Raw genomic sequence first — 26577 nt, forward strand, 5'->3', positions numbered from 1 at the left:
CTGCATCATCTCATATTAACCCACCACTCTTTGTGCATTGCATACATAATTGCACCAATACCACAGCAGTCTACAATAGTATTGAGAGAAGATTATTAGTTAAAAAGGATTAAAATTATATACAGTTTCAATAATCTTGGATCAAGGAATCTTATGTCTGTATGGTCGGTGCTATTCTAATTGATAGATAAAGTAAAGCAACACGTGTATATGCATCTTATTATCATATCGGCGATTTCTCTTTTGGGAAACGATTTTTCCCCTAAGTTCATAAACCAACAAGGTGTAAATAGTAGGAAAGTCCGAATCGAACCGAAAATTACTGTAAATCGAATTAAAAATTATAACAACCGATTTAAAAACAAAAAAAATCGAATTTTTTGGTTTTTTTGATAAAACCGATCGGTTCGTTTCAGTTTTCGGTTAATTCGATAAAAATCGAACTAAATCAAATCGAACTAAACATATGTATTTATTTTAATGTTTTAACCATTTTAATCTTTAAACTAACAACGAAAATTTTTAACTTCTAATCATTTCAATATTTTATTTTTATTATTTTAATTTATTGACTATTTTAAACATCTAATTATTGTGATTCATATTTTGTTAATTAAAAATTAAAAACAAAAAAACCGACCGAACTAAACTACTGTTGATTCGATTCGATTCGATTCGATTGTTATAAAAATAACAAATTAAATGGTTACATATCGGTTCGATTAGTTTTTGGTCCAAAATCGAACCAAACTGAACCAATAATACCCCTAGTAAATAGTATGATATCTTCCTTACCAAAAATATAAAATAAAATTAGAATCTTTAATAAATTATATAGGCTAAATTAAAACTTGTCCATTATCAATTGTAGTTTATAAAAATTGACCTTAAAATGAGGGATACACTTGGCTTATGATTAGGAATCCACGGCGTAACGTGTTGAGATTAGATGAATATAAAGAATAAATAAATAATTAATGGGAGCATTTGCGTGTTAGGGAGTCATCCCATCTTACTTCATTTTTCCGAGCAGATGTGCTGTGCCGACAGCCACGTCCATCTACAACTACTGCTTTCAAACCAAAACACACCAAAGAACTTTAGTCGCTAAATTAAATGACCTGAAAATTCAGGTGAAGTCGATTTTATATAAAATTAATATTTAAAAGTTGTTAAATAATTTTATTAATTTAACTAAATTTTTATACAATTACCCTCGGTATCAATTTCACTCGAGTTTTCACTTTAAATGGCTTCAATTTCTGCCTAAATTATGAAAGAGTAATAGATTTGACTCTCTTAATACCAATTAATTTTTTATTTTTTTAATTTTAATCAGCCTTGTTGAAATGAGAATGAGAGGGAGGCACATGGCAATTGACAATTGGCAGCAACATCAAGGGATGGAGCCCATTACCCTCTCATTGCCCACATCAATGCAAGCTGCTATTATAATCAAATTATTAATTTACATTTAATATTTATATAGTGACTGCTTTTCTTCTTTTCTCCAACATCTCTCTCTTCACTTTCTCCCCTCTCTCTGCACTGATACCGGTTAGTCTCTTTTCCCTCCTATTCTTCTTCTTCGTGCTTAGATTTGGTGTTTAATCAGCTACGATCTAATCTTTACTCTTTCATTTCAACTCAATCTACTCTGCTAATTAAGCACACCTGCTTTCAACTGGTTTTCGATCTTCACTGTGACTGTGATCTGATCTAATCTGATCTGATCTGATCTGTGATTGTAGGTTGAGTGTGATGGCGCAAATTCTCCTGCACGGGACTCTCCATGTCACCATCTATGAGGTCGATAAGCTCAAGACAAGTGGTGGCAATGTTTTCACCAAGGTAGCTAATCTTCTCCCTCCCTTGAGCCTCTCATTGATTTCATAAACCGTTTCTTTAATTGCCTTCACAAATAAAGAAGAAGCGGAAGGAGGTTTTGTTGTAGTCTTGTAGGATAAAGCCATGCCACATGTTTCGGCTAAAGTTCTCGGTGTTACTTAGATTTTGCGGATGACGTGTGAATTCTGATATTTTCTTTCTTTTTTCAACCAAAAATACTATATATACACATCACGACGTTATCCACGGAGGTATATTAATTTTTGGTGAGAAAAAAATGCTATCAAGATTATTAAATAATAATGCGATTGCGATCTTTAGAATTTTGGATCAACTAGACAGATACGATGCCAATTGTTCATTCATCAGTTTTGTTGGGGAAAGATATTGTGATTATAAGTTTATAACACTACTCGTTGAAATCGACCGTTAAACCAACTGTGATCTATGTAGGTTTGCTTATGCACATAGTCCTAAAAAAATGAAAAAAAAAACAGATTCTATTGACGATGCGACTTGTTCGGGTATATGCGTATAGCAGAGTTCCTAATTTCTCTTAAGGCCTCATTTTGATACTTTATTATTCAGTCCCACAGAATAAATTGTATACAATATTTTGCTACTCCAAAATGTTGATTTGTTGATTGTAAGGTTTGAATGGATGGTTGTTACAGTCAATGATCCTGCTTTGAGAGAATTCTCAAATTGTAATTTAACTTGTTCCTTAGCATGAATAAAAATACTGACATTTTGTTGATTCTGCTATTTTTATTTTTCCAACCCCAATAACCGTTACTTTATTATGATCCTCTATCCTTTATTTCACACATGCTGTATTTTATCCAAAAAGGAGAAACGTAAAACTCAAGAATGCTGGAGACTCATATAAATTGTAATGCTAATTGCATATCCATTGCTCTGATTCAGCTGGTGCAAAACATCGAGGAGACAGTTGGTTTTGGAAAAGGAGTTACGAAACTGTATGCAACCATTGATCTGGAAAAAGCACGAGTTGGAAGGACCAGGATTATAGAAAAAGACCATAGTAATCCCAGATGGTACGAATCTTTTCACATTTACTGTGCCCACATGGCATCAAACATCATATTCACTGTGAAAGATGACAATCCCATTGGAGCAACCTTAATCGGAAGAGCATACGTGCCTGTTGAGGATGTCTTGGATGGTGAGGAAGTAGATAGATGGGTTGAGATATTGGATGAGGATAAGAACCCAATTCATGGGAACTCAAAGATTCATGTGAAGCTGCAATACTTTGATGTCACAAAAGACAAGAACTGGGCACGTGGTGTTAGGAGTGCTAAATTCCCTGGTGTTCCTTACACCTTCTTCTCGCAAAGAAGAGGCTGCAAGGTTTCTCTTTACCAGGATGCTCATGTCCCTGATAATTTTGTCCCCAAAATACCCCTTGCTGGAGGCCAGACTTACCAGCCTCATAGGTGCTGGGAGGATGTGTTTGATGCAATCGACAAAGCGAGGCACTTGATATACATAACCGGTTGGTCTGTTTACACTGAGATAACATTGGTGAGGGATTCAAGGAGGCCAAAGCCTGGTGGAGACTTAACGATTGGTGAGCTTCTCAAGAAGAAGGCGAATGAGGGTGTCAGAGTCTTGATGCTTGTTTGGGATGACAGAACATCTGTTCCCTTGTTGAAAAAAGATGGGTTGATGGCTACTCATGATGAAGAAACTGAGAAGTACTTCCAAGGAACTGAAGTGCATTGTATTTTGTGCCCTCGGAATCCTGATGATGGTGGAAGCATTATTCAGGATTTGCAAATCTCTACAATGTTTACTCATCACCAGAAGATTGTGGTGGTGGATAGTGACATGCCTAGCGGAGATTCGGGTAAGAGAAGGATAGTGAGCTTTGTTGGGGGTATTGATCTCTGTGATGGAAGATATGACACTCAATTCCACTCACTTTTCAGAACCTTGGACACCGCACACCATGATGATTTTCATCAGCCAAACTTTGCTGGTGCTTCCATCATGAAAGGTGGTCCTAGAGAGCCTTGGCATGACATCCACTCTCGCCTTGAAGGGCCTATTGCATGGGATGTTCTGTTCAACTTCGAGCAGAGATGGAGGAAGCAAGGTGGAAAGGACTTGCTCATTCCGCTGAGAGAGCTTGAAGATGTCATCATCCCGCCATCTCCAGTAACATTCGCGGAAGATCACGAGACATGGAATGTTCAATTATTCAGATCAATTGATGGTGGAGCTGCTTTTGGCTTCCCAGAGACTCCTGAAGATGCTGCCAGAGCTGGCCTTGTTAGTGGAAAGGATAACATCATAGACCGTAGCATCCAAGATGCTTATATCCATGCAATTAGGCGCGCAAAGAATTTCATCTATATCGAGAATCAGTATTTCCTCGGAAGCTGTTTTGGATGGAGCCCTGATGACATTAAGCCTGAGGACATTGGTGCTTTGCATCTAATTCCAAAGGAGCTTTCACTTAAGATTGTAAGCAAAATCGAAGCCGGGGAGAGGTTCACTGTGTACATTGTGGTTCCAATGTGGCCAGAAGGGTTCCCAGAGAGTGGTTCAGTTCAAGCCATATTGGATTGGCAGAGGAGGACAATGGAGATGATGTACAAGGATATAGTTGAGGCACTCAATGCCAAGGGAATTGTGGAAGATCCCAGAAACTATTTGACATTCTTCTGCCTCGGCAACCGGGAGGTCAAGAAGCCAGGAGAATATGAGCCTTCAGAGAGACCAGACCCTGATTCTGATTACATAAAAGCCCAGGAGAACCGTCGATTCATGATTTATGTCCATGCCAAGATGATGATAGGTAACATACATTTGGAATCATCGACATTTCTTTTGATGATAAAAGGTTTGAGTGAGTGATGGAAACTCTTTTGTTTTGTTATATTCTTTGTGCAGTTGATGATGAATACATAATCATTGGATCCGCAAACATCAACCAGAGATCAATGGATGGTGCAAGAGACTCGGAAATAGCCATGGGAGCTTATCAGCCATACTATTTGAGTGCAAGGGAGCTAGCAAGGGGACAGATCCATGGTTTCCGCCTTGCGCTGTGGTATGAGCACCTTGGCATGATCAGAGAATCCTTCCTCCAGCCTGAGAGTGAAGAATGTATCAAGATGGTGAACCAGGTTGCTGACAAGTATTGGGATCTGTATTCCAGTGAGTCCCTTGACCATGACCTCCCCGGCCACCTTCTGCGCTACCCCGTTGGCATTTCCGGTGATGGAACTGTCACCGAGCTTCCAGGATTTGAGTTCTTCCCTGACACAAAGGGTCGTGTTCTTGGAACCAAAACTGACTACTTGCCCCCTATCCTTACTACTTAACTCATCTCATTTTGTACTTTGATTTGTTCATATACTATGTTACATTATATTATATTATGTAGTACTTTTTTAGTACTTGTGGTTTTTTAATTAAAGTGAGGAATAATTTTAATGTCTTTTAGAGATGGATTGCTAGATGTTAACCATCTGATGTTATGGTTGTTGTCGGCTTGTATGACTTCAGTTATATAATGTGAGATGTAATGTCTCTGGTTTTCTTAAACAGGGTTTCTTTTGTTCCCATATTTGGTTTTTGCGTAACAATGGTCCATTTATGGTACATGGTTTCACCTATTCTATCTACGAAGTGTGTGACATTGAAAATGGGAGCTCAATTTGTTGTCATATGACAACTGCTATATGCACTGAAAATGAAGAATGCAAGCAGGTTATTCGTAAACAAATGCAGCTATTGCCAGTTACCATTTTCCCCTTAAAACTTCTAACAAATAATACGTCAAATATTAATATTAAATTAATTATTTACATAAAATATATATTAAAATATAAAATATAAATTAAAAGCGTATAAAATAACATATATCAATGGACACAAAATAATTAGTAATTACTACGACTAAATATTTTAACATAATTCAATCAGTCTCTTTTAGAATACTTATATTTCACTTGTTGAAATTAAATACAAAGAGGTGAGTTGCATTTCATCCAACTCACAATTTCTGCAGACAATGAAAAACATCCCTTCAATTAAATTGATAAAATTCCAGTGAAGTGGTGAGTGATGAGTAAATCAACCTTGAGTTGATGCTGTGGATTATATATGGTTACCCCAAGTCCACCTTGGTGGTGAGATAGCAAGAAGGGTTTCAGAGAATTCCAAATTAACTTTACTACCAATCTAAGTGGACTCTTTTCATTGGCTTGCACCTAATCCAAATTAAAAGAATATACTAGCAGCTCAGCACGTGTACTTGAAATATGTTTTCCTTTTCCTTTTCTTTTCTTTTTCTCGTTAAAATGACTTTTATTTTATCCCTATTTTTTTTTTTTTTTATATTTTGATCCTCAACTTGTACATGAATAATAGTTCATTTAAACCAACTATATTATTTGTAAGATAACTGTTACTCTTATCGTAATTCACTGCTGCACAACGCTAAAAAGAGCTTATAACCAATAAATTTACAATAATGCTAGGAAATTAATATGATTTCAACAAAAAATCAACCAAATATTTTTAGGTGAATTTAAAATTTTTATGTGAATTGTATTTATATTAGGTATTAGGATATTTTTTTTTGTAAATTAAATGGTTTTAAATTTGTCTTCTGATCTATCATATTTTAGACATTTAAAAAGAAAAAGAGAGTAAAAAAAGAAAATTAATTAAATCAGTTTCTGTCATTCATGTTGCAATGATATTAAATATATTTTCTCCTAATTTAAATGTGGTAAAATATTTAATAACTAATATTTTAAATCATAAATAAATAAAACTAATTATTATATTTATAATTAACTAAATTATTTTATTTTTAGTTGATTTAGAGTTAGTTTCGTATACTTTTCCATAATTTATAGTTAACATAAGAAAAAAGATGATGTTTGATCATCCATATAAAACGCAAGACTTATTATATCTTGGATATGTGATGATCCTAAGACGGACACGTGTTACAGTCGGTTGTACAGTTGAGATAATCTGTTGTTGATGAATAATTGCAGAGCACAACACGCGTCAAAGTAACAGGTCACAAATCATCCAACCGAAGTGCTGCCACTATCGTATAGATTAGACTAGATTGAAGTATGGATTATGGAGTATGAATACGATGAATGATGATGATGATGATGAAAGCGCTGAATGGCATTGCATGCTTACATAGATTGAATTGGAATCACACCTCACACATGTAACAAGTTCACACTCCCTCACGTGGGACAACTCAATTTATGATTCAGTGTAATAAATTTACGTAGAGGAAGTATAGGGAGTCTATCTGTATGTGTACACTGAGAATTTATGGATGTTTGATTTAACAGAATATCAAAAGTTTATTATCTCAGGTATCTGAATAGTTATTTTGAATAATATAAATATATTGTATTTAAAAAATTGATAATATTTGATTTGAATATTCATTTTTTAACTCATATCAGATCAAATAAATAGTCCATTATAGTACAAATATTTTGTTGACTCCTTTCGATCAATTGGTGAATGGAAATAAATACGGTGTTAGAACTGAAGGCGTTCGTTGTTTCCAGGTCCGTTACGATTCTTTTCTGAAGAATGTTAACATCATTTGCGAAACAAGTCACGCAAGTGCCGCGTGAATGAAATATCTGATACACAAACAAAATAGGAATAAACGGAGAGAACAATCAACAAATGTCAAACTAAGAGAGATTGATTTTCATCAAAGAGAAAAGGTTATGTCTGTGTAGGAAATGTATGACAGGACAATAGTGTGATAGATTTCTTTTCTTTTCTTAAAGTAGATAAATTTGTTATGTTTATATCAAGAGTCGGAAGAGAAATATTTTTGTCATTTTTATTTAATTTTTATATACTTGCATAAAACTTATCACTTCATTTTTTGTAGGATAAGATTATGTATAACATTCACTTTAAACACTAATAATTATAAGTATTAGGTGAGATAAAGCTTATAATTGACATGGTTGTTAAACTATTCTTAATTGATATTTCTTTCAGAAGTATTCTTAATTGATATTCGTTTTAGAAGAAAAATTTGATGTCTTTTTAGCAGTCAAATCTCAATTCTGTTGAAGGAGAAGTTTGTGGAGGAGTGACCCCACCTGAGGAACACAAGGACCCAACGCAAACCGCAACCGCATTTAGCATCCTCTCCGTTTTATGAATTTCTCTCCAATTTGTTCTCAATTAGTCTTACTAATAAATGTCTTGAAAATTACTAATAAATTTTGATAAAAAAATTCTTTTTTTTTATATTTTCTTAACAAATACACTTTTTAGCTAACTTGGTTGGTAATATATACGACACAGGAGCAAGTAGAATTAGTAGATTAATTATGTTAGTTAATTTTAACAAGAAAATATAAGTCTCATATTGTTTACGATAATAAATTTTATGTTATATTTTAGTTTCATATTGTCCGAGTCATAAAGATTTTTCTCCCTCTACTAATATAAATAACTTATGTACCTTTTATTTATGAAATAGAGTTAAAGTTTATTTTTGAATATGAAATAAACTGTGTATTTATTTTTTTTAGGCTCTTTGAGAATAAGAGGTGCATATTTAACTTAGCCAATTAAAGTAAGTTTATGGCTATTTTCACTATAGTGAGGTTACTAACCTCGTCAAGATTGATAAATCAAAACTATGTCAGTATAATAAAATTGTTAACTTCACCAAGATTAATGGCCTAAGCGAGGTCTGGGTCAATATAGAATATATATTAAATATTAATGAGCAGTGCTAGGGAACTAATGGCCTAAACGTACAATGCGTACAATGTGCTAAATCTACCATCTGGATACTAGGGATAATAAACATCTCATATTATAAAAAATTAATTTTGGATTCACCAAGGTTTGAACTCTTGACCTTTCGAATCTGGAACTCTAATACCATGTCTTGAAACAACTTATCCCAAAAGCATAACCTAATAGAATAATGTAACACTAATAATCATATCTCTAATATTTTCTAAACTTTCATTGTACATATTGTACATTTAGATTATTAGCTCCCTATACTTTCTCATATCCTAATAGGAGTAAAATTTGTGATGGCTGATTTGGATAAAAGCAAAGAAAAAGCCAAAGACAAAGCAGAGAGGCAATTACAAGTTAGAGACACACCGCCCCGCCCGACCAAACCTGAAATTTCCTCCTCTTTTCTTTCTCTTTCTCTTCATTTCTGATGAGAGAAATCTAGATACTCTCGTCTCTAACAACCAATTAACTACTGCCATTCCTTTTTCTTATATTGACCACAATCCCAACATTTAATTTCCACTTCCTTTTTTCTTTTCTTTTCTCATATTTTATATTATTTGGCACCATCTACCCGTGAAGCTTCTTCTACACCTTCACAATCATATTCATAGTCTCAACCACCTCCTTTTCTCTCTCTCTCTCTCTCTCTTTCTATTTATTGTCAACAGCATCATCCCTTCTTCCCCTTGCTCTGGTCAACACACAAGTCCTCCATCTCCATGGCTTCTATCTCACAGGGTATTGTTTTCACCACAGCTATGGTTCTCTCTAGCACTGTGCTTTACCTTGCTTTCTCCCGCCACAAGATTCATCATCATTCTCCTCAATCCAACAACCAAATCTTACGCTCTTGCTTGTCTTCAGGTAAATTACAATCATTCACTTCCCCTGCTTCTCTTCTTCACTTCCTTCTTCTCAAGTCATCCACTCACATGATTTTGCTCTCTTTGTTTAATTTCCAGAAGAAAAGAAGAGGGAGAGGAAGCTGAGCAAGAAGAAGAAGAAGAGAGTTCAATTTGCTGAGAACGTCAAAGAGAGAATAGAAAGGAGTGAAGAAGAACAGAGGAAGCAGAACAGAGTATCATCAAGATCAAGCAACTGCAGAAACCTTCGTGAAATGCCAGCTAACAGAATCGCTTTGTATAATGGAATTCTGAGGGACAGAGTTCACAGAATGGAATGTTCTTACTGATGCTTCTAGATTCAAGAACAATCTTGTACATTTATGATGGAATTTTGAAATTATTCACCAAAATTGTACTAACATGCCTATTACTCTGCCCCTCCTCTGTTTTTTTTTTCTTTTTTTTTTCTTATTTTAGTTTTGTGGTGAGGGTGTTAACGTCAAAGGAGTTATATTAAAAAAAATCTGGGGTATTCTTGTGGCTGTAGATACATACTGGATTTTCACCAACTCTGTTTTACAATGAGTTCTAAATTAATGGCCAAAGTGTTTTCTTTCTCGCTTATGTCGTATTGATACAAAAATTTATATTTCTGCTTTTTGTTATTTCATTCTAATGTTTATTAAACGTAAAAGATAAATATGATTACTTATGAGTAGCTTACAATTTATACCTTTGTTTCTATAAAATATGGTGAAAATTTACGTGTAGTTGATTTCACGTAAAGTTGATAACTGAGAGTCAATAAATAAAAATTTAATCAAATCAATTAAATCATCTAACGGTAATGAATCAAATAGTTTAAGATTGTTCATTTTTTTTATTTGTTATAGTAATTAGAACTCGTTGTTTTCTCCATTCTTACTATTTTTCTGTGTGGAAGTGTGGGGCCATTCATTATTTTTCCGCCTTTAAATATTTCAGTTCAATGCTCCAAATTCCAAAATGAGTCATTTTCATTATCCATCTTTTACTGTTTCACCGTTAAATTGAAAATGGGAATGTGAAACAGATTTCAATTACAGCTGTGTGTCAAAAAAGAAGCTGATAATGTGAAAAAAAGTGAAGTGAGTCATATGTATAAACTCAAAAAGCAACACTTTTTGGATTGTTAAAGAACAAAGTAGATTATGATAAATGTCATTAATTAATTTAACCTTCCATGCACGTGTAGCCGCATGGTGCTACAAAAATTTTCCCTTTTTTTATTTTTTATTTTCATAATGACGTCTTCATCTAAAAATGATATTGTAAATTATGAAATGATTTAATATATTTAATTGAATATAATTAGTTGACTCATCTAATGATTCACAATATTATTTTTTTCACATGGAGGTAGATGAACCAACGGAAAGAAATGGGCCATATAACATAAGTACATAACAAGTTAAGTGCATCAATGAAACTATGAAAGTGGACAGGGATAATTTGAGTGTGCCTTAGTCCTAATCAATGTAATAAGAACCAAAACCACAAATGTGAAAGAAAATACTTCGGAGCCCAACCAATGCATAATTTAAGGAGGAAACAAGCACAATACAAGTAGCATTACAGCAATTCAGGGAAAGATTTAAAAATAGTAGGGACATTCTCATGATATAAATTAACAAAAGCACAATCCCATTTCTGAAATATCATCCTCAAGATTTTCTTGAATTCAGATTCTCCATTTATTACTGAGTTTTTATGACACATTTATTAAACTTTTAGACCTTATACTTTGCAAATAGATGCTACTACTTTATTTGAATTTTAAGACTGACTATGTCTTCTAATTGCATGTAAAAATTCTAGAATGATCAAACGTCTAACCTAAAGAAAAAAAAAAAGAAAATGAAAATCAACGTGGTTGACTATTGAATTTTATATTTAGAGTCCTTCAACAATAATAATATAAGAATAAATATCAAGGCCACCTACACATAAATAAAATACTAAAATAATACAATATCATGTAAAGTTTTTTTTAAATATATCAAACAGGTAATATAAGATTCTAAACACACAATTAAGAACTTGATTAGAAGCTCCCAAATCAGACATCCTATTCCTAATGAAATTTCATGTTTTGCTTATGGTTATGGCCTTTGATTTTGTCAAACTTGCAAACTGGATTGTTTCTCAGTCTACAGCTGTTTCCATGCGTGATGCAGCCATAAATATATACCATTTTTGGACTTATGACTCAGTCGACCATATTAACGTGTTGAACAGATCCATGGAAGTCTCGAGTTTCTGATCCATACGACTACAACTTGCAAACTAAGTTATGCTCAAGACGTCAAAAGGAATTCATATATTATTGTGAACTATTATTATATCAATAATATCGTTAACACTTGCAAATAAAAATACTTCAGCATTTCTAATTCCCTCAATATTTGGTCAAGATTCAGCATGAATCAATTCAAAATGATCAAACTGTAAGTTAATTCACAAGTTGTTACAATTGTTTGTGTCTACAGGGTTGAGTTTTACAATTCAACTTTCCCCAAGCTACAGGAGTTTAGGTGACTCTCTACCCTGCTTACAATAATCTACTGCATATGACAAAATCCCCTCAGCCATTCCTACCATATTTGTGCCTTTACATTCACTATTAGCAGGTTGTAACAAAATTTTGAATGTCACGGAAGTTCACGTTTGTTCTTCTCATCCTCGTACACAGATGCCCTTCCCCTTCGTCCTATTACAAATGCTTCTGGGGAGGTGTTCTCATTGGGCATATTCAAACCCTGATATGATCGCTTTGCTAAAAACTCTGCCCCTGATCTAGCACCACTATGGACTAGAGAATTACAATTATCACGCAATTGCAGCGCCTTCTCAGTCGAATTAACTAAAGCAAGAGCCTCTCTTTCTCTTTCTTCCTCAACATGTTCTAGTGAAATAACATTGGATGGTTAGGGAAAAAAAATGAGCATGTAGGGTCTAGTCTGAAAATTACTTTTCTAACTTACCAACATAATGCAAACAAAAAAAAGGGAATAAGAAAAATGAAAAAACCCATAAAACTTCTACATTTTTTCTCTCTTCATTGGAAGTAGAAAACATGAGGCACTTTACCAGCTGGAGTTTTAAATTATAAGCAAATTTTCAAACAAGACATTAGTCTGTACAATCAAGCAGCTGGGTTTGTGTTATCATCAGTGGGCTATGAATGGAAGATGATAATTTGAATGTCATGAAACCACAAAAATCCCAAGGTGCTTAGATGTAATAAGGAATGAAAACTACCTTGATTATCCAAGTCTTCCACGTAGCCACCCTGAAAGAATGAAAATCGTGCTTCTTCTTTCTCCTGGTTTTGGACTTCTACGTGAGGCAAATTAATCAGATTGCCAAATTCCATCACATAAGCTCCTGTCCACTGACTTCCCCTGAAAACAGAATAACACAGTAACATAAAAAATAAGAAATGTATGTCATACATGTAAAGCTTGAAGAAAAATAATATTAATATGCATCCATCAATATAAGTGGATTGTAAAATGAGTGATATCGTTTTTCTTTTTAAGTGGGAATTTCTGATATTTAAGCGGATTAAGATATACGATGATGGGGCTACCTGCTGAAAGCTATTGTTGCTTCGAACGGAGTAATAACTGGTGCTAGATACTCTTTGCTATCCAGCAGAGCCGTTTGAGCACAAGAGACGTATACGAAAACATCACACTGATAAAAATTTCAAGCTCTGTCAGCAAGTTCTGAGCCAAAAAGTCAGACTGCAGTACATGGTAATAGTGAATCAAACTTCACCTCAGGAAAGTTGGCTAGTTTGGCAGGGTTTGGTCTTCCCATAACCAAAGTATAGGCTCTTTTTCCTGCCCCAGTAATGAGCTCCATCATCTGATTTATTATGTGTAGATAGCCAGCTGCATCAATGTTCAAGAAAAATAATGTAACTCAATGCAGGATCATATTCTTCTCATTTTATTCAAGGTTTACTTGACAATTTGGAATTTTAATTAACTAGATACAAATATATTAATCTTCTATCTTAACTAGATACAAATGTATTACTCTTCTATCCAATCATATTAGCAATAACCATGCAAGAAAAACCAAAGTTTAAACAGTAAACATACCAACAGCAAGAGTTCCAACCAAAATCCCAACAATATTAGCATCCTTAGACCTCTCAACCAGGTAGTATCTGCATGGTCATCACCTGAACTTGGTAACTTTTGAAAGACTCAAGGAGGTATACCCAAATGACTGGTTTGTTTATGTTGAGATACATACCTACGCTTAAGAATCCTCCTTTGTTGTGACAAGTCTGTCATCACTTGGTTTTCTGTTGCATCATATCTGACTAAAAACAATAGCATGAAACTTAGAGAGAGAGAGAGAGAGAGAGAGAGAGAGAGAGAGAGAGAGAGAGGGCGGGGGGAAGAAGCCCAAGAACTTATAGTAGACAAGAAGTCAAGCTGGATTCAAATTTTATGCAAGCTAGATGCGTGATAGAGTAAGTTATTTACCTATTTCACAGACATTGAATGTGAGCACAATATTTGCAAAAGCTGAATTATCAATTCCAATCCAAAAGAGCAAGTAGTCATCTATGCTTTGTCCATCAGGTAGTTTCCAAATCAATCCTCCCATGCTATATGTAGTCCCACTAGCCCCATTGATTGTAGAGGTATTACTACAACCACTAGCTGGTTCCAAGACCCCATTTATTTTTGTAATATCTTTTGATGGAAGCATAAAAGAAGATGGAACATCTGCAAAGTGAACTTTTAAAATTGATGATTCTTGCAGTGACTGTCTTATCTGTTGTATTGAATGTGCATATTCCAGCCCATATAGAACCTGCATTTCAAATGGGACAAAATGGTTAAATGCATATGTATAAATGTCTGAAAGTTATTCTGGAAGAAATTATACTGGAAGTCCAACTTATAAATGATCATATATCATTGGAGCAAGTTTACATCTATTTCATTTTCCATACATTACAAATCAGTTATTCTCTCTCTTTTTCTTTTCTTATTTATTTTTTTTTAGTGAAAGAAACCATAAATGTTAAATTACTTATACCAAGACAGGCTTGCTATTGGTCATGGCATATTTTGAAATACTTTCAGCACAATCAGCTGTGGAAATGGAAGCCTTTCCATAAACAAAATATGCCGGTAAAGTTGTTGTCCTGCAGAAAAAAGTAGGAATTAAATGGAAGCACACAAGTAGAATCTCAATCTTTATAGCAGCATGAAGAATTAAATTATGAAACCCCTTGCTATAGTGACCATAAGTACTCCAGAAACATTTAGAATCACAGAAACATAGCAACTGGGAATTATGCATTTGGCATAACACTCTGTATAACAGATTAGATGACTTGGATGTATCATAAAAAATGGTTATAAACTTATAATCATATCAGATTCATCACTACAATTAAAGATGAAAAAATATAAAGGATTCATGTAACATGCCCGATTCTTTTTCCTTTCAAAAAGCCTGTTTTAGAAGTACTCACGGACTAAAACATGTATGTCCATAATGTATGACAACATCAGCGTTGATGTGTGATGCTCCAACTTCATCAACACAACAGCTGCCATAGGTGGTATCTGCCATCACAAACAGTCCAATGTTTGTCTCATCCCAATTTCCTGTGCCAATAGGTTGGGTAAACGATTGTAGTCTCTTGCGTAGAGCCGCGACCACTTTTGTTGAATCTTTTAGGAGATGATCTGGAAACTAAAGTTCATAAAGGACTGTTAGTCAGTTACACATAAAACTTCAAATTCTGTCGGGGAGCGGGTTAGTTTTCATAAATAACCTAAGAACAAAAAGCAATATTTTCAGTTGTTTTGCATGGAAAACTACATAGTAACTTTTGAATTTTATAGCTACTCAAATAATTGTTCTATTTTCTGGTTTCTCAGTTGTGGAGTCTAAACTGTAGAGTATAAAAGAAACTCAAAGTAAGTGAAAAAGTCAGGAAGAGAATCTTACTTGTAAAGCAACTCTGGTGAAGTTGTGAATGTGAATGAAGTTGGCAGTGGCAGCAATATCATACTTGGATTCAAAATCCATGGCATACACCAAAACCACCCAAATAACAAGGTCTTACCTTTCCTGCTCTGCAGCAGAATTAATAATTGAGGCAGTAACTGCTACAAAATATGCCAAAAAGCAAGTAAGCAACTCTTTTAGGTTTTGTGTTGGATTTGATGAGTGGAAATTGGTGTAGTGAATGAATGAGCTGATTTTGTTAGCTCTATAACCGTAGTTATCATAACCGAACTGGTAATTGACACAGTCAATTGGGTCATTGGTTCAACCAGTGGATTACTGATTCAGCCACTTGACCCGGTCATAATTAAATAAAAATGTAAAATTATAAAAATAAAATTAAAATCAAAAGTTAAAACTTAAAATGCATGTCTTCACAAACATTAATAATAATCAAGTATCAATTTTTAGACATAACTAATTATGCAAAAAGAGATAATAAACTAGTCACTAGTACAAAATACTTTCTCAATTTAGATGAACAAGAGAGAGAGCAAAAAATAACACAATCAATAAATAAAATTCAAGGAGTGATCTCAAAGTCGGCATCTATATCTTCCTAGGACAAATTTGAAGCTTGATCAACATTTCCTTCATTTTGATTTGCATCTATATCTACATTTGTCTATTTTTCACAAATCAATACCAAGAATAATTCATAATAGCAACTGAGTTGTGATAAAGACATCTTTAAAATTCTAGCAAAACAAAAAAAAAAGAGCATGGAAACAACAATTTAACTGAACAGGGAACATGAACCTCATGTTCAACAACAAATTCAACAATGATAGTTTTTAGCAACAAAAGATTTAGCTCAAAAGATGATTTACAGATAAACACAGCAACAAAAAATTTAGCTAAGTGGTTATTTCAGCAAGACAACAACAGATTCAAACTCCGGTGATGATAATCAGTAACAAATTCAATCCTGATGATTTTCAGCAACAAAAGAATTAGTTCAGTAATATTTTCAGCAACAAATTCAACTTTTAGCAACAAAATCAAGGTGCAGTGATGAATTACAGCAACAAAAAATTTAGCTAGGTGATTTTTTCAACAAGCCAGCAACAGATTCAAGGTTATAATCAGTAAACAATTCAACTCAGTGATGATTTTCAGCAACAAAAAAAAAAAAAAACTAGCTCAGTGATATTTTCGGCAACAAATTTAACTTCTTTCAGCAACAAAATCAAGGTGCAGAGATGAATTACAGAACAAAATTGAGCAAGAAAGAACAGGGAATTTGTTGTAACTCACCAAATCGGGGACCAGCTGCTGACGTCGAGGAGGAAGCTGACCGCGAGGCTCGAAGCAAGCAGACGACAACGACGATCAGCCCCGGAACGTGCTGCTTCTTCCACCGGCGAAGCACGCGACTTAGTGCCCCCGGACCTGCTGCTTCTGCCGCCGGCGACGCACGCGACTGAGTGCCCCGGTACCTGATGCTTCTGCCGCCGGCGACGACGAGAGCAGGGAAGGCGCGCGCTGACTGCGAGACGGTGACGAGACAGAGAGCGACGACGAGCTGGAGCTCGAGACCGGAGACGAGAGAGCTTGAGTGCGAGAGCGACAGTGAGAGCGTGACGAGAGGAAGAGGAAGGAGACGTTCACTAAGCAGATTAGGGTTTTGGCTTTCCTTTTACCAGAACGACGTCGAGGGCAACTGCTTCTTCGAGGGCAAAGGAGGTGGTGGTAGACCCGAAAGAAGGGATGAGAAATATTGGGTCGGGTTTGATGGGCCCATTTCATATTGATTAGGCATCACGGGCTTTTAAATCCCTGTTGCTACAATGGGCCGTATAAACCAAAGCCCAAATCTAATGAACATCACAAATACACAAGGTTCCCAAATTTTCTTTAGTTTTGACTTTTATAAGATAATCTTCATACCAATTTTGACTTACCTACTCATCTCTGAAGCAAGCAAGTCTCTTAGCTAATCAATTTTTTTTTTATATTTCGGCTGCTTTTTTTAATGCGATTTATTAGTTCATTCTACTAATTACTAAGTGACATGTAATCATGCATATTCATGCTATGCTATAATATTAGGAACTTAATAAAAACTAGAATAATTGACTTAATTCTAAGAATAACAGATATACACAATAAGCACCTATAAGCCTTGTACCTAATAAAATCAGAAATTAGATCACAACTTGTCAAGTGGAATCATAATTATTAATTAACATCCATTAGCTTAAAAGAATACTCTACTGTTAAAAAAAAGAGTAAATAACCAAAAGAAATTTTCATCCCAAAAAGAAAAGAAAAGCAAGGAAGCTAGGAACTGTAAAACAGATGATACAAGTAAAAAAATATTAAACAACAAAAAATAAGGAAAAGAAAATTGAAGTAATTGAAAATTATTAGATGGTGGTGGATAAATAATGACGGAGCATGGGCAAATAATTCTTCGTCGTTGGCAGAGAAGAGAGAAGAAAGAAGAATCCAAAACGCTATCGCCTTCGCCAATCGCCACTTCAGAAAAGGAGGCTATCAATTTCAGCAAACAAGGGAACACATATACCAAAACAAAAAAAGGTTCAATTCTTTTTCTTCTCTCTCTCCCTCTCTCTTCACTCTTGCTTTGATTCTACCTCATCGTTGATCGTTCTTTTTAATATTAGTTTTACCTTTTGCCTTCGTAGTTTTCAGTATCGCTCTCCGGATTTTCGCTACCTGAAAGTTATTCGGGTTCGACTTCTCCATTTCCCGCCGAATTCTTCACAGCTGAGCTGATCTCACTAGGGTTTTTGAGGGGTCTTTAAGACACTGCACGCATATGGGGTATGTTTCTGAATCCAATCCTATCCACTGAAATTTAGCTCCTTCTATTTCTAACTTTTTAGCATATTTGCGATTTATTTCGCTTTTTTGGACCGATAAGTCATAATCATGTATGGTGATAGTTTGGTACTTAGGATAATTTTGAAATTAATGTTTTTGAGCTTTCTTTCTTTCTTTCTTTCTTTCTTTTTCCCAGTGATTTGTCTTTGTTTTATACTATATTGTTGTCTGCAAAAAATAAATTGATAAAAAGGAATCACCAGGATTGAGCACAGCATTACTCTATATCCGTGAGGTTGCATATGAGGAGCGCTTCATATTCCTTTTCTTTACCCCAATAGATTCGATCATTATACAACTATCTTAATCTTCTAAAATCTAAATTGAGGTGACGTGTATACTCTGCTTCTAGCTAGTTCTTGGGGGAAAAAATCTCTTGGACCTGGTGTTGATTGGCATTCCTCACTTTGAGCTACATTCTGCTAGTGTTGTGACAACGAAACTACTTTTTGTCATTTGTTGAAATTTAGAAATCATAGTTTTCTGCTGGAGTGGAGTGAGGAATACATCAAAAGGGTCCATGGCTGATTCATTTAATTATTGCATAGCAATTGATGTTACGAGTGGAAAATATTGTTACTTCATTTTTGTTAGCTTGGATATATCCGTAGTTTATGTTGCTTATCTGTTGGGGGAGAAATTGTGTGATAACCAATTAATCATGTAACAAAAACTTACAGCTGAAGCGTGCGTCAATCTATTTGTTGGTACTGATTTGTTGTATATGAATCCACGGTTGCTGGTTTAACAATCATATGATTATATTGTGATGCATAATCGAATTTAATGCGATTGTAACAGAGCAGTGCTTGTCTTGGACGATATAAGCAGCCCACATTAATCAGTTCTGTGGATGTGCCACCAAAAGGATTGACAAAGCAAGGTAAGCCGGTGAAGAAACCTAGCACATCAGAAGATTTCTGGACCACCAGCACGTATGATATGGACAACAGTGCTGTTCAGTCACAAGGAAGCATCTCATCAACCAGTGTAACAAACCAAGCTGCAGATCCTGGCAACCCTGCTGAATTTGTGAATCATGGTATCTTCTATTTTTAAACTGTGTATTTAGATAATTAACAGAAAACTTTTTTTTTGGATTAACTATGAATTTGAAATTTAAGACGAATAATATGACTTTGGACAATAAAAAATTAAAGCATTCTGGGTTGATTGATTGGCCTTCTTTACAACACGACATGATTTTAGGGGTGGTTCTCTCTTTACGGGGCTATAATGATGGTAATATAAAACTATGTCTCTGTAAGTAGCTACTGCATACTTCTCACTTTTTTGTTATATTTTGCTGATCCTCCTGGGTGTTGCCAAGTTGTATCTGCTCCATCTTGAAGCTAATATATGAGCCATTTTTAGTACCAAGGCTCATGGTGATTCAGTTGAGCTCTCTCCTTGTTCTGACTTTATTGAGATGCCTTGGTCGCTTTCCTTTTGGGGATTTTATTATTAGATAACACATTTTTTACTTAATTTGAAGTAATCTCTCAGATTTCTGGTTCTATGCATGTTCTCGATGCGATTCTTTGGGTAATCCAATCTTCTATCTGGTATAGATGGGTCGTCTTTGCATCTGCAACTGGTCTTCATGGATATTTTGGCCAGTTTTTCATTGGGTTTTTTCATTTTGATTTTCCATCTCCCTAGTCCCTATATTAAGTTGTAGTACATCGGGTTTTGAAAGATGTGGGAGCTGTGATTCTCAAATTGGCTAAGAAGGGAAAGAAAAAGAAATTAATATGAGAAATATTTTGCAGGTCTTATTCTCTGGAATCAGACTCGACAACGTTGGATTGGAAATAAGAAATCTGAGAACCAAGCACAACAATTGCGAGAACCCAAATTGAGGTAAATTATCTTGTTTGATTAGTTTTGTTCCAAGGTTTGTTTTCTTCTTATCTTGGTTCTTTAGACTGAAAACTAGTAGAGTTTGATCAACTGATCAATGCATTTCCATCTGTTGCTGATGAGAATATCCATTCATGGGTTACAGTTGGAATGCAACGTATGAAAGTTTATTGGGGAGTAACAAGCCGTTCCCCCAGCCTATCCCTCTTGCGGTAAGCATTTAGTTCCTGGTCATCACAAAGTTGAAGCGAAAAATAGTTATATGATCATGTCCGGATGAAAAACATGTTATCTGATTATTTGTTTATATTAAAAAAATGTTGTTAGGAAATGGTAGATTTTCTTGTGGACATTTGGGAACAAGAGGGCCTCTATGACTGACCCCTACAAGGTTGATGAAGGATTGCTATTTGCTTAGATACCGGAAATAATTTTAGTTCTTGCTTCTCTGGTAAGAGGAAGAAGATTGGGCATACTGCACTTTGTATATCATTTATAACGTTATTTGTGTCACTTGACAATGAAGGAAAAGTTTCTCTCGGCAGGCCTAGCCTTGACATAATTGTATTATAATTTTATTTTATTTTATTGATGGCCCTTTCTCTCTAGAAGCTAGTTTTGCCAAATTTTATTTTATTTTTCTTGAGAAATGATGAAACTTGGGATTTCACGTATGTTTGGGTATGATCATTCATTTCAATCATGCTTAGAGAAGTACTGCAACAAAGCCTTGTCGGGGTATTATCGATTATTTATTCAATGGGAAAATACTGCCTTCTTTTTTTCGCTTATATTTAATACCTTTTTTTTAACGTGTTTGGACTGGCAGTTCATTTAGAAATTAGCAGGGATTGGATCTTCTCCGGTGGAAAAAAAACTAGATAGTGTCTAATGTTTGATTTCACTATTCATTGTTCTCTCTCTCTTATTAATTTCTGGTTCTACTTATAGAATTAAAAGTGAGATATCACACTTTATTTTCTCTAGTGAAAAAAAATGAAGAGAATCTATTTCTAAATTAGCATGATGCAATTTGAAGCCGGGATCCAAGAATTTTAGGCTCATTCTAGTAGGACTTTTGATACTCCCAACAAAAAAGGAAAGATTTGGTAACCAAAAAATTTTAGCAACCAAAATTTATTTTATGTAATATTTATTAATTGCCGCAACAACATTTGCTTGGAACCAGAACCTCTTGAAATATAATTGGCTAAGCGGCAAAATAATCGGACGTAAGTAGTTGTTTGGTTCAACCAAAATTATGGTTGAAATAAGCTCAACAAAAATGAATGTTTGAAATGCGTTAGTTAAACGTAGGAGCAAGTATAATGAAATGATTTAAGGCTATAAGATGATTCTAACATCGATTGGAGATAGCAGTTACAAAGTGTTGAGAAGGAGAGGAAGTATTAGAACTTGTATTTAAATACGTATACTAAAAGTGTTTGTCCCAATTGATAATAAAGGTAGGGTTTGTCCACATGAGAGGTGGAGTGTACTGTTTGCAAAGTTTACAAGGAAGGGACCCACTAAGGTAGACAGCGTCCTCGTTGTGAGAGATATGAATGAGACTCGATCTACTTACTATCAGTAGGTGGTGGGGAAATGGACTGGACAATGAGAAGATCAGTGACAATCTCAGATCTGAAAAGTGTACGGCTCAGATGACGTTGCCGTAATGATATAAACAGTTACGTTCCTCTGCACTCTCTTATCTCTCCTAATCCAAGCTAACGTCTTATCATTGCCCATTTCTATTTTCCCGTACATCCCCCCATGCATGCGCATCTTGCATCTCACCAAAATAGTAATCAACTCTCCAAGGTGAAAACCACAGTCACATTGGCCCCCTCTCCCTCTTTTGCCACATTCTCCAAATTCAAAAATAGTATACATCTCATAACATCATATTGCAATGCAATTTCTCTAATTATATTTATTTAGCCAAAAACCTACAAAATAAAAGACTAAAAGAGTGGTGCTGATGCATGTCCTTCCCATGTGATGATAAAGAGAAATTAGGTAAAAGTTGAAGTTAAAAACTGCAAATGGATTCAACTTTTCGGCTTGGCGTTATGGCGTAGATAGAGTAAGCTAACTTTGAAGGCTTAATCTGCTGAAAAGCCTTCCTGTGTCAGCGCAGATCAACAGTGAATCTCATCACCATGTTACATCTAGAAGCACATTTTCTATTACTATCAAACTATTCTCATATTTAACTAAGTACATGCAAATTGCCATTTTTTAATTTGAATATGGAAATAAAAGTGGTGTTGGACTCGAATACAGGGAATACAGGTGCTTCACAATCATGTGGTGTTAGTGGAACAGAACTCGGACCATGCGAATTCTCCATTAGTAAAAAAATTGAAAACAACAAATAACTCGGAGGGTCCGTTTTTTAGCTTCCGAAATTCATATTTGTCCAACCATAAGTCGGACCATGCGATTTCTTAAGCAAAATGATGTTATGTTTCTTAAATATTAGTGTAGTGAACGGAATAAAAGTTATAAATGAGAATTAGAAATCTGGTAAAACAAGGATATAGATATGCAATTATAGAGAAAGATGTATTATTATGGAAGTTATATATTTAGCTACAGAGTGCAGCAGAGTTTTGCTAACAAAGTACAGTACTATGAAATGGTAAAATGTTGGGCTTCATTTGACCGGAGCAAAGCAAAAATGAAAAGAGTGTTTGTAAGCATTGAATGCAGCAATTAATTAAGCAAAGGGAAAGTTAAAGATGGGCAATGGTTATGGATGAGAACAATAGGCTGAGATTCCCAAGGAAATAGGGATGGTTGGGATCACATACTCTGGTTTGGTGTGTCCCCAGTCAGAACCACTACTATTCACCAACAATCCAAAGTCAGATTCACCAATTCCCCAAAATGAAAGCAAATAAAAGAAAATAGCACATATTTCACTGTGTGTGTGGAATTCCATTTTTATTGGTTTGACAAACTATGAAGGCAGATCATTGTCTCTCTCACAGGAAACATCTCTCCTAATACTAGTAAGCCCCTCCCCAAAATTATTATTATTTTCAACCAAAGGAATCACTTTCTATTCCTTTCTCAAACACAAATTAAAATACACACACTATACTCCTTCCTTCCACTGTGACTTACATCACTCACTCTTCCCTTCAATTCCCTTCCATAATACATGGCTCCACATGGATTCAAACTTGCAATATTCTTCACTGTGGCTTTCATTCTTTCCCTCACTCTTCTACTTCCCATATCAGGTAAAAAACCTCCCTCAAAGCCAGCTACCCATATATGGAAAATGTAACTAGCTAGCCTTTGATTTGATGATTATGTATATTAGTGCATGCGTCTCTACATTGATTCAGGTGATGCAGGAGGTAGATCATTGTTGGGCGGGGAGGAAAGCAATAATAAGGCGGTGATAGGGTCAAGGCCTCCGGCATGTGTAGACAAGTGCATGAAGTGCAGGCCATGCATGGCTACGGTCATCGTTCCCAACCACAGAAGGAGTAAGGGTCTCTTCAAACACGACGATAATAAGGATGACAGCTATTACCTCCTTTCATGGCGATGCACATGCGGCAATAAGCTCTTTCACCCTTAATAATCCCCATTTCCTGCACCTTCATTCTATATAATACTAGTTCTTGCTTACGCACACTTCATCCATCTCTCATCTCTCACTCTCTATGTCTTGTGTGTGTGTATATGAATATCATGACCATATAATCAATTAAATTAATGTGATGATGATTTTGATTAGTCAACTAATTACACCAGTTTGTTACTCATGCTGCGCTACTTAGTTTTCTATATCTTCATTCCAGCTAGCTGATTCAGCAACTCTCATTTCCACTACTCGCATGCATGCATGTTGCATCACTGTTTCAAGTCTAGATTAGATGTAATTTCGCAGGTTTATTTGATTTAATTGTATTTGAGACTAATGATTTAATTTACATATCGAGAATAGAGTTTGATCCAATTCCGAGTGAGTCCATACTTAATGATGCAGTGATACCTCTTATGCCACTATCTATTGTCAGAATCCAGAAATTTTTTAGGTGTTATGAGTATCTGAGGTTTTTTTTTCCTGATCCTTTAATTAGTTTTTATTTTAAATTGATTATTATTTTTAATTTATATTTAAAAAATAATAAAATAAAAATTAATCTCAATAAGTCAATTTAGTTCATATCATTAAAATAGAATAAAAAATATTATACTAGATAATGAATGACTTTCTTAAACAATATAAACAACCACCAATCAAATAAAAACATACTATACTTTTAAATTATTCATCTAAATTTTAATATTAAAATATATCTATTATTCATATTATTTAATATTTTTATTCTCTACCTATACTTTTTCTAAAAAATAATATAGGACAAAGATACTTATTTAATCCAAAAGAACACGCAGAATTTTTTTTGTCTGAATCATCTTTTTCTCTTTTTTTTTTTTCTTTTCATTTTATTTTTGGGTATATTTTTGTTTCACTTTTTACGTAATTGTGGATGATATTGGGCTAGATCACTAGATGGAAAGCTAATGGAGGCCCAATTATAAACTTGGGTTCGGTGAACCCATTTAGTGGAGTCCTACGTGGCGAATTTGATTCATGCATGAAGCACATTTGATATTTATGATTTTCTAGATCTAGTTGCTTATGGACAGTCAAATGTCTCTTTCTTATTAGTGAATATAGTTAAGTACGAACTTTTATTTGTTTATGTATTGTCTGGGCTTTGAAACCGTAAGGATCGGAATGATATTTTTTGTTTGGTGAAAAAACATTCACGCTTTTAAGAAGAAATAAGGATGGGAGAGTGCCAAGAGAACGGTTCCCATTTCGAAGTCCATCATTTTCATGGCTGTCACTTCTCTCAGGAGCTACCAATTCCTATCAATGAATATTGAATATACCACTCACCTTTTTTTCTTAGACAGTACTGCTCCAACACATGAACACAAGGATTTATACGATGTCACATGACATGGTAACTATTAAATTATTCTTTCACCTTAACTCATGAAAACAATAAAAAATTTCGTATCCTACAAATTTAACATACATAAATTCTAGTTGCTTATTTATTTTTATCTTTTTTAGGCTAATGCTCTATATATATATATAGATCCTAGAGTTACAAAATGAACATCAATAACCATCCGAATACTAAGGATAGTAAACATCTTCCCGAAAAATTAAATCGATTTTGGAGTTCACTAAGGATCGAATTCTTGAGTTTTCGAATCTAACACTCTAATACCATGTCATGATACCATTTATCCCAAAAACTTCAACTAATGGAAAAAGGTAACAATAATGATTATATCTCTAATACTCCATAAATCTCTATTTGTATAAAAATTCCATTAATTCCTCATACTTTTCCTATATATATTTAGTTTTACCTTCATAATTCAATCAATCAACAATCAATAAAAATTCGCAGTGTTTTCTATTCTTAGTTTTGGTAATTAAAAAACATCGTTATGGGATTGACGTGGGTAACTCACCATGTTGCTCTTGAGATATTTATTTTACTTGCTAGTGCCACGCCTCTGTCTCTGTCGCGTTATTTTTCTCCAGACGCTTCTTTTGTCCTCTAATTTTTCTTTTGAGTTTTGTTTTGTTCTGTTCTTGTTATCTTATCTTTTCTTTCATTACTCATCATTATCATAATAATAACTCCGCTCCAGTGTAAAAGTGTGTCCATCAATACTCAATACCAACACAATGAAATGTTATTGTGTTACTTTATTGGCACCACTATATAATATATTCATCAATGCAGAATTATGAACAATACAAACTAGAGAATCATGGATTTATTATCATTGAGTCTGAGTTGATCGTGCATTCACGCTTAGTGAGTAGTGACAAGACAACAATATATAAGATATAAAAATATCGCATGTGTCTGTTTCCACTTTGCCTCTTTGGCTATCAAAGCTGTGGAATGTTGCAATCATAAGCAAATGCCGTATACAAACAAAATATATGCAGTTACTTGAGCATAGCCAAGCAGATTTTGCCGCATGGTTATTCACTATTGGAATGAATTGAGTGATGATGTTGACTCCATTTCTGTCACATGCAACAACAATTCTTGGCCGTAGAATTCAGCAGCCTTCAAACAAAACACAGTACATGGGAACAGGGTCCCAACAACTTGTTCTCAACGTGTTCTTCTCTTACAGGTTTGTGCTCTCCAACTAGTATTGTCCTATGCTAATAATATAGGAAAAATTTTAAGTGTAT

General features: G+C 34.6%; 5 protein-coding genes across 10 annotated transcripts; 4 read left to right on the forward strand and 1 right to left on the reverse strand.

Annotated features, from left to right (window-relative positions):
* Positions 1-1394: 1394 nt before the first annotated feature.
* LOC130942005 (phospholipase D alpha 1) lies at positions 1395-5427 on the forward strand. Its single transcript, XM_057870668.1, has 4 exons — positions 1395-1557; positions 1752-1851; positions 2776-4675; positions 4771-5427. Exons 2-4 carry the CDS (start codon positions 1762-1764, stop codon positions 5202-5204), a joined length of 2424 nt encoding a protein of 807 aa, XP_057726651.1. The 5' UTR covers positions 1395-1557; positions 1752-1761; the 3' UTR covers positions 5205-5427.
* Positions 5428-9076: 3649 nt separating this feature from the next.
* Positions 9077-10127, forward strand: LOC130940570 (uncharacterized). Its single transcript, XM_057868745.1, has 2 exons — positions 9077-9522; positions 9621-10127. The coding sequence occupies exons 1-2, from the start codon at positions 9378-9380 to the stop codon at positions 9848-9850; spliced, it is 375 nt and encodes a 124-aa protein (XP_057724728.1). The 5' UTR covers positions 9077-9377; the 3' UTR covers positions 9851-10127.
* A 1843-nt stretch (positions 10128-11970) lies between these two features.
* On the reverse strand, positions 11971-17280 carry LOC130941251 (uncharacterized). Of its 2 annotated transcripts, none has more exons than XM_057869683.1 (11): positions 16851-17280; positions 15534-15691; positions 15052-15275; positions 14610-14718; positions 14048-14381; positions 13812-13881; positions 13655-13722; positions 13326-13441; positions 13135-13241; positions 12804-12946; positions 11971-12447 (listed from the first exon to the last, which is right to left on the reverse strand). In XM_057869683.1, the coding sequence occupies exons 2-11, from the start codon at positions 15612-15614 to the stop codon at positions 12194-12196; spliced, it is 1506 nt and encodes a 501-aa protein (XP_057725666.1). In that variant the 5' UTR covers positions 15615-15691; positions 16851-17280; the 3' UTR covers positions 11971-12193. The 2 variants fall into 2 exon arrangements, with proteins under 2 accessions (XP_057725666.1, XP_057725665.1); XM_057869682.1 differs by having other exon boundaries at positions 15534-15694.
* Positions 17281-17932: 652 nt separating this feature from the next.
* On the forward strand, positions 17933-20980 carry LOC130941765 (uncharacterized). Of its 5 annotated transcripts, none has more exons than XM_057870348.1 (6): positions 17933-18137; positions 18245-18383; positions 19250-19485; positions 20216-20306; positions 20452-20518; positions 20634-20980. In XM_057870348.1, the coding sequence occupies exons 2-6, from the start codon at positions 18379-18381 to the stop codon at positions 20685-20687; spliced, it is 453 nt and encodes a 150-aa protein (XP_057726331.1). In that variant the 5' UTR covers positions 17933-18137; positions 18245-18378; the 3' UTR covers positions 20688-20980. The 5 variants fall into 5 exon arrangements, with proteins under 5 accessions (XP_057726331.1, XP_057726332.1, XP_057726335.1 ...); XM_057870349.1 differs by having other exon boundaries at positions 17992-18137; positions 18252-18383; XM_057870352.1 differs by having other exon boundaries at positions 17993-18137; positions 18252-18383; positions 19245-19485.
* A 2498-nt stretch (positions 20981-23478) lies between these two features.
* LOC130940890 (EPIDERMAL PATTERNING FACTOR-like protein 8) lies at positions 23479-23981 on the forward strand. Its single transcript, XM_057869168.1, has 2 exons — positions 23479-23560; positions 23681-23981. Exons 1-2 carry the CDS (start codon positions 23479-23481, stop codon positions 23905-23907), a joined length of 309 nt encoding a protein of 102 aa, XP_057725151.1. The 3' UTR covers positions 23908-23981.
* Positions 23982-26577: the final 2596 nt, after the last annotated feature.

The sequence above is a fragment of the Arachis stenosperma genome, chromosome 7, assembly GCF_014773155.1.
Source record: "Arachis stenosperma cultivar V10309 chromosome 7, arast.V10309.gnm1.PFL2, whole genome shotgun sequence".
Taxonomy (NCBI): Eukaryota; Viridiplantae; Streptophyta; class Magnoliopsida; order Fabales; family Fabaceae; genus Arachis; species Arachis stenosperma.

Excerpts from the sequence above, each read along its gene's own strand:
- LOC130942005 (XM_057870668.1), top strand. The coding sequence starts at position 1,762 with ATGGCGCAAATTCTCCTGCACGGGACTCTCCATGTCACCATCTATGAG. Across the intron at positions 1,852-2,775 it reads GTGGCAATGTTTTCACCAAG|CTGGTGCAAAACATCGAGGA; the intron begins GTAGCTAATCTT and ends GCTCTGATTCAG. Across the intron at positions 4,676-4,770 it reads CCATGCCAAGATGATGATAG|TTGATGATGAATACATAATC; the intron begins GTAACATACATT and ends TTCTTTGTGCAG.
- LOC130940570 (XM_057868745.1), top strand. The coding sequence starts at position 9,378 with ATGGCTTCTATCTCACAGGGTATTGTTTTCACCACAGCTATGGTTCTC. Across the intron at positions 9,523-9,620 it reads ACGCTCTTGCTTGTCTTCAG|AAGAAAAGAAGAGGGAGAGG; the intron begins GTAAATTACAAT and ends TTTAATTTCCAG.
- LOC130941251 (XM_057869683.1), bottom strand. The coding sequence starts at position 15,614 with ATGGATTTTGAATCCAAGTATGATATTGCTGCCACTGCCAACTTCATT. Across the intron at positions 14,382-14,609 it reads CCAATAGCAAGCCTGTCTTG|GTTCTATATGGGCTGGAATA; the intron begins GTATAAGTAATT and ends TTTGAAATGCAG. Across the intron at positions 13,723-13,811 it reads AGGAGGATTCTTAAGCGTAG|ATACTACCTGGTTGAGAGGT; the intron begins GTATGTATCTCA and ends ATGACCATGCAG.
- LOC130941765 (XM_057870348.1), top strand. Across the intron at positions 20,307-20,451 it reads TTGCGAGAACCCAAATTGAG|TTGGAATGCAACGTATGAAA; the intron begins GTAAATTATCTT and ends CATGGGTTACAG. Across the intron at positions 20,519-20,633 it reads CCCAGCCTATCCCTCTTGCG|GAAATGGTAGATTTTCTTGT; the intron begins GTAAGCATTTAG and ends AAATGTTGTTAG.
- LOC130940890 (XM_057869168.1), top strand. The coding sequence starts at position 23,479 with ATGGCTCCACATGGATTCAAACTTGCAATATTCTTCACTGTGGCTTTC. Across the intron at positions 23,561-23,680 it reads TCTTCTACTTCCCATATCAG|GTAGATCATTGTTGGGCGGG; the intron begins GTAAAAAACCTC and ends GTGATGCAGGAG.